The following is a 14,386-nucleotide window of genomic DNA, read 5'->3' as shown; positions in this document are numbered from 1 at the left end:
ATAATAAACAACTCATCCCAAAAGATTGATTGATTGCTCTATTATCAGAATGGATTCTCCTTTTTGTGACATGCACAGAGGTGTCGAAGGGGTCTCGAATCTGTGAGCGTACTACAGCAAACGACATAAATTTGGAACATAGTATACATAGTGTATATGGAAATAGTGTAATATGCCATTAAAAATAACCTTGTAAAATGTTTTAAATCGGTAACGAAATTATTTCATTCTGGTGAGTGATTTTTTAAAATAGTTAGCCATAAAAATGTATAGATAGAAAATTTTTAAAATCTGTAACATTTTTAAGATATATATATATATATATATAGGTGCACTAATCGAATTTGAGTATTGAAAAAAAATGATGCACTAATCGAGGGATTACTGTATACAGCAATTAAAATCATGAAATAGTGTCATTAATAAGTAAAAGGGAAAACACATTATTTGCTATTATTATAATTTAGTAACCAAAGAATGGTAGGAATATATATATGTGTGTGTGACAGATAGGTACATATATATATTATTACTAACATAAAGGAAACTCCAGGTCATCTTCTGCTGTTTGTCAGTACAGTGCTCCACTTTATTCTGGCAAAATTCTGACAAATTTCCAGTATTCAAGGCAGATTCTAACTTTGAAGTTCTATTCAGAAGATCAGGCTCTGTGATAACTTGACTAACAAATACATATTGAGATACTGGCTGCCCTGGCTGACTTGCAAGAGGAGGCTGATGAACAAAGGAAACTAACTTTCCTCCAAACTGTAAAGTAAAAAATAATATTTAATGGAAAAGGATAAAAAGCGTTTACAAAAGATAATATTCAATTAGCTGACACTATCAACTTACTATATGATGATTACCTTCCAGATATTGCAAAGATTTTTGAATTTGTTATACATTCAGGATATTTCAGCTGGAAAAATAAGATCTACAAACAAGTTGAAGGTACTGTCATGGGTAGCTCTCTGTCTCCACCTTTGACAAACTATTTTTTGAAACATCTGGAAGACACCTTAAACGTTTTCATCCATTCATTCCCAATCCTCTCTTTGGTTTCGTTATGTCGATGATGTCTTTGCTATTTGGCCACATGCTGAAGATGAACTTAGCACATTCCTACAACAGATAAATAGCCTTCACGCACGCATTCAGTTCACTATGGAAAAAGAAAAGGCTGGAAGTCTACCATTCTTGGACATCCTCTGGTACTTTGTCAACAAGTGTCTATCGAAAACCTACCTTTACTGGCAGATATATTCATCAAAAGTCTGCTCATCACACCTCTCAAAAAATCAGTGTTATCAAATCTTTAATTAATAGAACACAAAGTGTGCTCCTTCCCCTTAAGCTTACAACAAGAACTTTTCACTATAAAAAAGTTAATAGAATCTAATGGTTACAATCCTAATCGAATCCAACAAATAATTGATTCCTATGTTCCAACACCTCAGGATTCCTCAACAGACTGCAGTGTTCCAATCCCTTATATTTCAGGCACCTCAGAACCTATTGACAGAATTTTGAAGAAGTATCATCTTATTCCCATATATTTTCCTATCAAAAAAATTTCTCACTTGTTGCCATCTACAAAAGACAAATTGGCACCTCTTTCATTAGCTGGTGTTTACCAGATACTGTTAAATGCATTTTATCATACTTTGGACAAACAGGACATTCTGTGGAAAAAAGAATGAAGGAACATCAGTATTACATTGAATACATGAAACCTCATAAGTCTGGTCTAGCACAACATAGCATTGACACAAAACATAATATCCAGTGGCATAAAGCTTGTCTTCTCCACAGATGCAAGTTTAAATATGAATGCCTTTTCAAAGAAAGTTGCGAAGTCCTTTTACATCGGTTGAATTTGAATCGAAATGACTCTGTCTCTCCCAAAAGTTTTGGAGAGTCTTATCTTATGCAACCATCAATGAAATAGTTTTCAAGAATTATTTAATAATAATTTATTAATATTAATTTTCTGGCATGAAGCAATGATTTTCATTGGTAATCCACCGACTGTTCTGTACTTTGTATTCCATTCCTCTAACTGTTTGTTCTACACTGATGATGTACTGTTATTTTCAGTACAAAATATTTGTACCTTTAATTCATTAAAGTCATTACTGTTGGTTTTATACGTGTTATTAATTTTAATTATGCCACAGGTACCGCTAAAGATAATATATATATTTTATGTTGTTAATTTATATTTGTGTATAATTTTTTATTTATTTATTACTATTATTTATTTTGTTTTTTTCACCAGTCAGGCTAGTGTACACGGTTAACAAAGATTTAGATTTATCTTTTGTGTAGTGTTATGTAGAAAACATTAATTACTTGCTGAAATTAATGAAATTCAAGGTTATTGCAGTGTTAAGAGCCCTCAGATATATCCAACCAAACTCTTATATTTCTTAATCCACCTTACCAGCCATAATAGGTACAATCCATTGACTAAGTCCCTATGTTCCTATATGCATATCTCAAAACTATGATTGACAAGCTACTGAGTACAAGACAACAGTGTTCTTTGGATAATTCTAACTGTAAACATACATATAAAACTAAAGAACGCAATATAATTTTTCTATTTCCAGTCATCTACCAGTTAAAATTTTGTCATTAACTGGAGGAAAAAATGAAGGAGAAACTTCCATACTGAAACATGGGATTTTTTTAATTATCAGCAATAATAAAAAAATGTGGCTATAACTGACAAAAAAATGGAAAACGATTGAAAACCATTTACTGCACTCAGCTTAGAAAAGAAATAAACATTATTTTTTTTTAATTAGGTTTATTCAATATTAGTTTCATGAGAACAATTACATTATAAACTAACTGCATATATTCGAGTCTTGAAGAGTCAATGTTTGTCCTAAATTAATTTTCATTTACTCTTTATTTATAATCCTAGCAAGAAATCATCATCATCAAATTCCTGCCATGTACCCTCAAGGGGTGTACAGGATATGATAGTACTACATGAAAAAAACTACATCATTACTAACTTCCTATCTACAATTTTCCTCTAAATCAGTCTGTTACTTGTCAAGACTCTAACATTATCAGATCTTATATTTCTATCGTATAAGGCACTTTGTACCGTATCAATCCACCTATATCTTGGTCTTCCTCTGGGTCGTTTTCCTGCCAACCTGGCAGAGAACACTTCTTTTGCTAATCTTTCCTTGCCCATTCTGTTTAAGTCACCATACCACCTGAGATTAGCTCTGCTAATGCATTCCTGGATGCTGACAATGTCAAGTTCTTTCCTAATATCCTCGTTTTTAATATGATATTGCCATTGATGCCATCTGTTCATGCCTATAATCTTTCTCGGGACTCTCATATCTGCGGTCTCTAGTCTTTGGTCAAGTGTTTTACTTCTGACCCAGCTCTCAGATCCTTAAGTTAAAACTGGTTTGAACACTGTCTTGTATACAGCTAATTTAGTGTTCTGACTAATTTCTCTCTTATTCCATATGAATTTATTCAATTGACTTCCCACCATACCAGCTTTGCTGATTCTGTTGTCTATTTCTATATTTAATTTACCATCTTCACTAAAAATCATGCCTAAGTAGCTGAAATGTTTTACTTGTTCCACAGGTTCTCCATTCACAACACAGTTGACATTTTCAATGATTCTGCCTATTTTCATTGTCTTTGTCTTTTTATTGCTGACTTTCATACCATATTTATTACAACAGCTATTCAATTTAGTTCAGAGAATCTTGCAGACTTGCAGCGGATTTATTTAGAAGTATAACATCCACATAAAGCAAAGAGCTGACATTAACATCTCCAATTTTGATAACATGTTTAATACCACTTTCCTTCATAATGTGATCCATATAGATAATGTATAACAGAGGGGATAATGTACATCCTTGTCTCACACCAGATTTAACATTAAACCATCTTCCTATACTTCCTTCAATTCTAACTGCTGACTTACAACTCAAATAAAGACTAAGTATTGCTTGATATAATGCCCCATTGACACCATATAACTGCAGCGTATCGAATAGCTTCTCTCTTGGCACCTTGTCATATGCCTTTTCCAAATTGACAAAACTTAAATACAGATCTTTGTTATATTCCCATGCTTTCTCGACTATTTGTCGTAAAGTGAAGATCTGATCCTGACAGCCTCTATTTGGCCTGAATCCAGCTTGTTCTTCACCCAGCTTTTCTTCCACAATTCTTCTCAACCGTTTCTCAAGTATACTTGCATAGATCTTGCCAGGAACATTCACTAGGGAAATGCCTCTGTAATTCTCACATTCAGTTTTATTTCCCTTTTTTATATATGGGTACTATGAGAGCTCTACTCCAATCATCGGGAATTCGTCGCTCTGTCCAGGCTTTCTGAACTATGCAGTGCAGCCACTGTAAGATTCTTATACCACCATACTTCAGCATTTCTGGTCGAATATCATCTACTCCTGCTGCCTTTCCACATTTCAAGCCCTTGATGGCTTTTTCTAGTTCAAGTATGGATATGTATTCCTGACTGCATGCCTGGTCAGTGTTTTTTTATCACGCTGCTGTCATCACTGCTTGTTTCATTTAGCAGTTTTTCAAAGTAATTACTCCATACTTCAAGGATATCTTTTTCTCCCGTTTTCATGTGACCTTTATTATCTCTAACTCCTTTTACAGCACTCATTCCTCCACTCCTAAACTTCTTCAACAACCTCGAGAATATTTTGCCACCTTCTTGATATTTATTTTCTATATTCTTGCCAAAGTTCTCCCATGACTTTTGTTTAGCTAGTTTTACACAGTGTTTAGCATTCTTCCATTTGTCTCTGTATTCTCTAAGAGCACCAACTGACTTATTTGACAGGAACTTTTGATATGCTTTCTTCTTTTCCTTCACTGCCTCTTTAACTTCCTGTGTCCACCAGGGAGTTCTGATTTTTTTATCCTTGCAGACAACCTCACCACATGCCTCTCTGGCAGAATCAATCAATGTTTTCTTCATGCCACTGAATCTCCAAGGTTTGATTCCTGTTCTCAAACTGTTTCATTTTTTCTTCAATAATCTTTGTGTATTTTAGTCTACAGTTCACATCTGAGAGCTGCTCAACTTTTATTCGCTTTAAAACTTTCTTACGTGTTATTCTTTTCAATACGAAATTCAATTTTATCCTGCTCAAGACTAAATCGTGATCACTTACAATTTCAAATCCTCTGTACACTCTGGTGTCCTGCACCAGGGAGAAAACATCACTATCAACAATAACATAGTCAATGAGACTTTTCTTGCCTCTTCTCTCCATGTGAATTTGTGCACATTTTTATGTTGGAACATGGTGTTAGTAATAACCAGTCCATGTCCTGAGCAGAAATCCAACATATATTTGCATTATTATTAGCTTTGCTCTTTTTTCCAAATTTTCCCAAAATATTCTTGTATGTCTGACAATCTTTTCCTACTCTGCTATTTAGATTTTATCCCCAAGAAGGACCAACTTTTCCTTTTTCATTGTGTCAGTTGCTTTTTCTAAAGCATAAAAAAATTCCTCCATTTCTACCTTAGTAGAAGCTTCTGTGGGACCATGGCACAAATAAATCTCATTGTCCAATTCCCCATTCTGATATTTGCCCACATCACTCTACTTCACACTGCCTGCCATTCAAGAAGATTAACCTCGTATTTTGTGTTGAATACTATGGCTACTGCTTTTCCTTGATTGTCATTGCCTTGAATATAACATTTTATATTTATTGCTCAGAAAGATCTCACCTGTTTTTGTCTTTTTTGTTTCAGTCACCCCTATTATGTCGATCTGGTACTTATCTAATTCTTCAGCTAGCTCCGTTTCTTTGCCATTCAGACTTCTTATGTTGATAGTACTGATCTTTAACTCTGGTGATGTTGAGTTTGGGTGTGCTTTCAGATTTGTTCCAGTAGCTGACTTTTCGCTGTTCACCCTGGTTCCCTGGTGAAAACAACGAGGGCCTTATGTAACTGGGCAATGCCCCAGCCGGCATGAAATTTTGTCATGTTGTACCATCATTTTTTTATTTTGGTATAACCAGTAAGAATACAATTTGGTCGGCTAAATCTCAAATTGCCAGCCCATCCTCGTTCGTTCAGTATCCAAGTAGATACCCACCAGGGTGCACCACGAGAAGGTGAGGATTGGACATTAGGTCAGAAGCCCTGGTCAGTTCTCCGCATTCCTTTAAAGGCTATGTGGAGGTCTCCTCTCAGTTATACAGCTTTGACCCTTAAGCACCCCTAGCAAGAAATCATTTCACAAAATGGGTAAACACAAGAAAGACAAAAATTTTAAAACAGCTACTTACTCAACATACTGTTAACTAACAGCTCAATGCTGTTAGTTCACATCTAGAGAAGCTCGCTAAGTCTCAGCTCTGTCAAAGTCTCGAAAGAGTAGAAGGAAGATAATTTTTTTGCATAAAGGAAGATCTAAGTCTGAGGCAGCAAATTATATACCAATCAGAATCTCAGGAGTGGTGGTAAAATTAACGGAAAAGTTGGTCAAAAAGAGAATTCAGGAATGGAATTATACGCCTGGAAATTGATAAAGCCAGGGATTTGGGTGAAGCAGTAGTATATAGTGTTACAGTTTACAGGACATACTGCTGAAGTAGCCCAGGTAACTCACAGAATTACTTGGTTATTGAAGAACACACTAACAAGCAGAGATAAGGGAGTTATTATACCTTCTTATAAAGTATTGATACAACAACAACATCTGGATTACCCCAAGAAACCCCAGGGTCTGGTCATGTGGGTTCCTTAGGGATTATGAAGTGGTGGAGAGGATCAAGAGGTGAGTAATCTGTGCAATGCTTCCTATGAGGATAGACTGAGAGCTTATGGATTGCAAAAAGTGGATGATGGTAAAAAAGGGAGGGGGAGGGGTATATGATAGAATCATTTAAGTTACTTAAAGGATTTTAAAGGATTCATGCAGGGGAAATGTTTCAACACTTGGCTGGGGGGGGGGGGGGGGCAGAACAAGTGGTCATCCCTGGAAGTTGGGTAAGAGTATGGTTACCAAGGGCATGGGGATGAGATTTTTCAATTGGAGTGGTGAATGAATGGAACGAATTGCCCGAGTTGATTGTGAATACTTTGTTTGCTAATGGTTTCAAGGAGAGGTACGATAGATATTGTGTTGATAGTTCTGGTCTCCCAAGGCTTAGGAAAATGATGGAGGTGCCACTTTAATAATAACAAGACATGCGTTTTCATATCTGATGTAATCATTGTGTTCTTGCAAGTAAATAAATATCAACCTGGTCAACACCTGAAAAAGACAATTGATCTACCATGCCCAGGAGAATGCAGGAAGCTAGATAAATTGCAAACAAGTCAAAAGGAAACATGCTACTTTTCAAAGCAGAGAAATCTCATCATCATCATCATAATCATCAAATTCCTGCCATGTACCCTCAAGGGGGTACAGGATATGATAGTACTACATGAAAAAAATTACACCATTACTAACTTCCTATCTACAATTTTCCCCCAAATCAGTATGTTACTTGTCAAGACTCCAACATTATCAGATCTTATATTTCTATCGTCTAAGGCACATTGTACCATATCAATCCACCTATATCTTGGTCTTCCTCTGGGTCGTTTTGCTGCCAACCTGGCAGAGAACACTTGTTTTGCTAATCTTCCTTCGCCCATTCTGTTTAAGTGACCATACCACCTGAGATTACCTCTGCTAAGGCATTCCTGGATGCTGACAATGTCAAGTTCTTTCCTAATATCCTTGTTTTTAATATGATATTGCCATTGATGCCATTTGTTCACGCCTATAATCTTTCTTAGGACTCTCATATCTGTAGTCTTTGGTCAAGTGTTTTACTTCTGATCCAGCTCTCAGATCCATAAGTTAAAACTGGTTTGAACACTGTCTTGTATACAGCTAATTTAGTGTTCTGACTAATTTCTCTCTTATTCCATATGAATTTATTCAACTGACTTCCCACCATACCAGCTTTGCTGATTCTGTTGTCTACTTCTATGGTCTTCCTCCAATGCATGTTTTGCTAGTCAGCTTTTTGGTTGTCCTTACTAATGTATTTTTTTCTGAAGTTATCAGTCTGTCCTGCTGCTACTAAGTTACATGTTGACAGGGAATACTGTAGACAACTTGGAAAGAAAGGGGATCTGACAATTCTTGATTTGTCTGAAAAAAGTAAAAACTTTGTTCAGAGGTTTGTATACTGTTCTGATTCTATGTTGTTTAGGAGGGAGGTTTATCATCTGTTGTACCATTGATATAATTAATGTATAGTTTAGCTTGTGGGGAAAAGGGGGTCTTTTTAAAGAGGTTGGTGGGTTTCTGTTCTATTTATTTTGCTGGAATAATAAGTAGAGATTGTTGCAGGTGCAGTACTGGTCCTGAGGGTGAAATTTGTCCTACCCTGGAGGCTACTTTTGAAAATTCCAAGTGGGCAGAATGGCGACATGTAGGTACAAGGGTGTGCCGAAAAGTTGTGATAATCGCCATGAAGGATTTGTGATACATGTCATCTTATGTATCTTAAAAAAAAAAAAAAAAGAACAAATTATTACAATTTGATAAAACATGAGAGTTTTAAGATATGTTCTTCCTTGTGATTATATCAGTTGCTTTAATATCACTTTTGTTCCAGGTGTTTATCAGAACTTCTCAGAGGTTTGTATATCATATCTGCCCATGTGTGTGTGTGTGTGCGCGCGTGTGTGTGAGAGAGAGAGAGCTTACAGGAGACTGAACATGAGGGCTATATCTTCTTGCCATATAACTAAATTATTCATGAAAGCTAGTCTCTTCTATTTCCTCTTCCACAGTAAAATTAATTTAGTAGTGTATATTTTTTGAGCTACATGAAAAGTTAGAAAGACCTGTGGGCCTTATAGTCAAAGATATCACCTATATACCTCAACCAAACTTTCGGCTTGAGAGGGAGGAGAAGGACTAAATTAAGTGCCAAAGATTCAAACAATTGCATATATAAGTTAACAATGGGGAGTGAAAGTCAGGAGTACTTGCTACACCTTCAGTATTTAATGAGCTGGTTGTTCAACTTAAAATATGCCAATTTAAGACAGTACTTAAATTTTGGAAAGGAGAATTAGCATATTGTCTACTGGAACATTCATGAAAAGGGACAACACATCAAAGCACACTAAGTGATAATTTTTCTCCAAATGAAGGTTCTATATAGCTGTTTTAAAGTGTGTGGAGTTTTGCATGCAATAAGGTGTCTTATTGATATGTTTGGTGAATTTTGGTGCAAAGTTTTTAGTCACAGTTTATAGGTGGGACAATTTATGGCATCAAAATGGGACACAAATGAGGCACCAAGTTTGTGACCCCTTAGATAGCTTGTATAGTTTTGGTGTGTACCAATAAAAAAATCTTTAATTCGAAACTAGTTTCTGCTGGCCAACTTGTAATGTTATCTAGTAGATTTAAGGAATTATTTTTTTACTGCTAGTGCAGGGTTCTTTACTAGGCATATAGCAAAGAACCTTACAAGACAACAATTCTTTTCATTTATTATTACAGTCACCTGCATTCAGGATCACCATGGCACTGCCTGTCTGCTTCCACTATTATTGTATTCATTTAGTTTTAAATTTTCCAGGGCTGCTTTTGCAAATTATTAAAATCATTCAAATCAAATTCTGTTTTAATATCAATGGAATCCACTTCAAAGGAGAAAAAAAAAAAAAAAAAAAAAAAAAACTAACACCACTCCACTATCTCCTGGAAAAATCCATAGTTTGTTTCTTATAGTCCAAGTTCTTGAGAAGATTGGTAGCGCTACACTGAGAGCTTGTAATTCTTCTTTCACTCCATCTGCAGCAAGTTAACTTCCCTTATGCTTTCTCCTAAAGAAAAGTAGACACATGAGTTTACCAGGTACAAAGACTATTCTGACGCTCACTATAAAGTACTACCAACAGAAGAATATTTATCATCATGTCATCTTCCTTATACCCTCTTTTACCTTGCGGTGTCGAGGGTCCATTGATCATCGGACCTCACTCCGTTTACAGGATAAGGTGGTCAGCCTTATGCCCCGGTGTATCCTATGGCCTGTAGTGTTGAGTTTTCAAGGCCAGTTTGCCTGCTTTGCGGGATGAAAAACTCCAAAATAAACTGGGGAAAAAACCCTGCTGTCCACGCCCAAGACTGGCTAACTCGGCTATGGCTGAGGAAGATCCTTCAGCTCCTCACGTCACCGACGGGAATCGAACCTAGGACACTCCTTCCCCAGGCATATGGTTGCGAAGCGCATAGCCACTAGGCTAACCGCGCGGACGAAGAATATTTATTATTATTATATTCTTAATATGAACCCTCAGGGAGAGATACAGGACATTATGATGCTCCACACTAATCTGTTATCTGTCAGGAATCCAATATGGTCAAGACTTGAAATTATCTTAGGTATTTCTTACTATATAGATCTTGACTTTCCCCTGAGTCTTTTCCTGTCTTTCTGACAAAACTTGGTTTTCTAATCTTTCCTCTCCCATTCTGTTACATAACCATACCATCAGAGATAATACATTCCTGAGTACTAAATAATGTCAGATTTCTTCATAATATCCTTGTTTTTAATATAACTGTGCCATTTGTGCAATCTGTTCACTCATTCATTCTGCAATCACTCTCAAAACTTTCATATCTTTGGATACAGTTTTTGATCAAGTGTTTTATTTCTAATCCTGCTCTCAGATCCATAAGTTAAAATTTGGCTGAATATATACAACAGGCTATTTAGTGTTTCACTGATTTCTTACATTTAATATAAAATTATTCAGGTGATTTCCTACTATGCCAATATTGCTAATTTCATTGTCTATTTCCATATTTAATTTGCCATCTTCACTAAAAATTGTGCCTAAACAGCTGAAATATTTTATTCGTTCTATACGTTCTCCATTGAGAATGGAGTTGATGTTCTCAATGTTTTTGCCAATTCTTATTATATGTGCCTTTTTATTGTTGATTTTCATACCAAACTTATTACAGCAGTTATTTAATTTAGACAGAGAATCCTGACATGTACTAGATTTATTTAGGAGAATAACATCATTAGCACAAAGTAGAACTGAGATTAACATCTTAAATTTTGATATTAGGTTTAATGCCACTTTCCTTTATAATGTGATCCATATAGATTATGAATAACAGCGGAAATAATGAGTACTCTTGTCTCACACCTGATTTAACATCAAACCATTTTCCTGTACCTCCTTACCTCCTTCAATCCTAACTGATGACTTAAAACTCAAGCAGAAACTGCATCACTCAATATAATCTCACATTCACACCATAATATAATTGCAGCATTTCAAACAGCTTATCCAAGGCGCCTTGTGAAATGCCTTCTCTAGATATAAAAAATTAAATGCGCAGATCCTTGTGATATTCCCATGATTTCTCAACCATTTGTCTTAAAGTCAAAATCTCATCCTGACAACTACTCTTTGGCCTGAAATCATCTTGTTCTCCTCCAAGTTTCCCTTCCACAATTTTCCCTAGCCTTTTTTTAAAGTATGCATGCATAAATCTTACAAGGAACACTCAGTAAGGAAATTTCTTGTAATTATCGCATTCAGTTTTATTTTTTTTTATATAGATAGATATTATGGGCTCTACTCCAATCATTCAGAATTCGATCCTCTGATCAAGTCTTCTGAATTTTACTGTGTGGCCATTGTATAACTTTTATAACCTCTATATTTGAACATTTCTGGTTGAATATCATGTACTCATTCAAATCAAAGCTGCCTTTCCACATTTCAGGTTTCTGATGGCTTTTATTATAAGTACTGGTACTCCTGATTGCATTTCCCTTGAATATTTTTTACCACTGTTGTAATTTGTTTCCTTTGGAAATCTTTCAAAGAAAAACAATTATTCCAGGCACCCCTAGAATATCCTTATTTTCAGTTTTCATATCAACTTTATCATTTCTTACTCCTTTTACAATACTCTTTCACCTAATGATTGAGAGATACTTGTACCATAACAATAAGACTAACTACATGTACACACAAGGATAATGAAGCAATTAAAGTAATAAACTGTAATTGATAAATATTTCAATCTGAAAATTACAGGTCTTCATAATCAGTGGCAGGAAGACAAGTAAGTACTAGGTAGAACATTAACAATGCATTATTTAAGTATCTTCCTGGAGATGCTATCAGACAATGAAACATATCAGAGAAACAATCAGTTTTAATTAATTAAAAGCCTAGGAGTCAAACCTGATTAATCATTCAGAAGTTACTAATTGCCTTTTTTGCCAATGTTGCAGATGGTAAAAAGGCAATTAGTAACTTCTGAATGCCATGGAAATGAGATATTTATTCAAAAATAAATAAACTGTAATTATATCATAATAGAGCTAAGTGACCTTGAAAACTTTTCAAGATTTTTCTTTCTAGAAGTAGGTCATTAGAATGATCCCATCAGATCTATTTTCTCATGTCAGATGGTAGAGGAATTCAAGTGTACCACATTACATAGAAAGGGCAATAGTACCTGATTAGTCCATTTCATGTCAGTACAGGAAACACAATAACCAGGATGAGACATCATTTTTCAAAAAAAGGTAGCAATTTTTTGGGATAAAATACTTTGATAAATAAGATATCTACGAGGGTGGTCTGAAAAGTTCTCAGCTTCGACCATTGATGGCAACACTATTGGCAAGATTTTTTTTTTTTTTTTCTACGTTGGTACATCTGTCATAAGCATTCATGTGAAATTGCAAGTCATTCCATCAAGTAGTTTGTTTTATACAGCTGTCTGAAGCAAAAGTGTTGTCTGTATCCCTTGAAATGGATAAAATTCTTTATTAAAGAAGCTTTAATGCCAAAAGAAATTCATTCGAAAGTTCATAAAAGTTTATTGACACTCTTCTCCTTCATTTTCGACAATTAAGAAATGGGCTTCCTAGTTTAAACATGGCTGTACCAGCCTTGAAGATGATCCACGTAAAGGACGTCCAAAAAAGTGCAAAAAATACATACCAGAATCCAAACAGCAGACAGAAGCCGGTTGTTCAGTGCCAATATATACAGCTGTCTGAAGCAAAAGTATTGTCCGTATCCCTTGAAATGGATAAAATTCTTTATTAAAGAAGCTTTAATGCCAAAAGAAATTCATTCGAAAGTTCATAAAAAGTTTATTGACACTCTTCTCCTTCATTTTCGACAATTAAGAAATGGGCTTCCAAGTTTAAACATGGCTGTACCAGCCTTGAAGATGATCCAAAAAAGGACGTCCAAAAAAGTGTATCAACACTAGAAAACATTGATCAAGTGCACGATATGATATTGGATGACCGGCGAGTCAAAAGTGCATGAAACTGCCCTGACTATAGGCATCTCAAAAGAACATGTAGAATATATTTTGCATAAAGTATTGCATATGAAAAGGCTTTGTGCAAGATGGGTGCTGTGCTTGCTCACAGCAGATCAAAAACGTACTCGCATGAAAATCTCTGAACAGTGCTTGCAGTGTTTTAACAAGAATAAAACTGTTTTTAATATAACTATATGATTAATATGATTCTGTGTGTCGATTTATTACTATGGATGAGACTTGGATTCACCATTACATACCAGAATCCAAACAGCAGATCAAAACAGCGGACAGAAGCCGGTTGTTCAGTGCCAAAGAAGACAAAGTCGGTTCCATCAGCAGGAAAGATCATGACATCAGTGTTTTGGGATGCAAAGGCATTTTGTTTATTAATTATCTTGAAAAGAGTAAAACAATATACCAGGAATATTATTCCGATCTTTTAGACTAGAAAAAAAAAATTCGTGAGAAAAGATCCGGTTTGCAGAAGGAAAAAAATCGTCTTTTATCAGGACAATGCACCTGCCCACAAAGGTTTTGGCAATGGGAAAATTAAAGGACCTGCACTATGAATTGTTGGAACATCCACCCTATTCCCCAGATTTGTCTCCCTCAGATTTCTATCTCTTCCCAAAACTAAAACTCTTACTCGCTGTTCAGTGTTTTACTTCGAATCAAGAGGTGATTGCAACTCTAGAGTTGTATTTTGCAGATTTTACTGAGAACCAAACCACTACAGGGACGGAATAATGGCACTGGAGCATCGCTGGAATAAATGTATTAGTCTTAAGGGAAATTATGTTGAAAAATAAAAATAATTTTGAATTTATAAATTCGTTTTTTCATTGTTAGGCTGAGAACTTTTCAGACCACCCTTGTATAATTGCTTCTCGTTAATTTTCATTACTATCAAAGCATTTCCAAATCTGGTGTAATGACCAGAAATTTAATCTAGTTTAAGAAGGAAGGCAAAAAAAACGTCCTTGTAT

General features: G+C 35.3%; 1 protein-coding gene across 3 annotated transcripts in view; it reads right to left on the bottom strand.

Annotated features, from left to right (window-relative positions):
- Sec31 (COPII coat complex component secretory 31) overlaps window positions 1–14,386 on the bottom strand; it is a 486,555-nt gene that overhangs the window by 203,162 nt on the left and 269,007 nt on the right. For all 3 annotated transcript variants that reach the window (XM_090403344.1, XM_090403343.1, XM_090403345.1), the window contains exon 11: window positions 538–768. In XM_090403344.1, the coding sequence (XP_090259470.1) occupies window positions 538–768 (231 nt within the window). The remainder of the gene's footprint in view (window positions 1–537; window positions 769–14,386) is intronic.

This window comes from Typopeltis vanoorti, chromosome 14 (assembly GCF_054136105.1).
Source record: "Typopeltis vanoorti isolate ZY-2024b chromosome 14, IOZ_Tvanoo_1.0, whole genome shotgun sequence".
NCBI lineage: Eukaryota > Metazoa > Arthropoda > Arachnida > Uropygi > Thelyphonidae > Typopeltis > Typopeltis vanoorti.
This window is presented reverse-complemented; position numbering and strand designations above follow the sequence as displayed.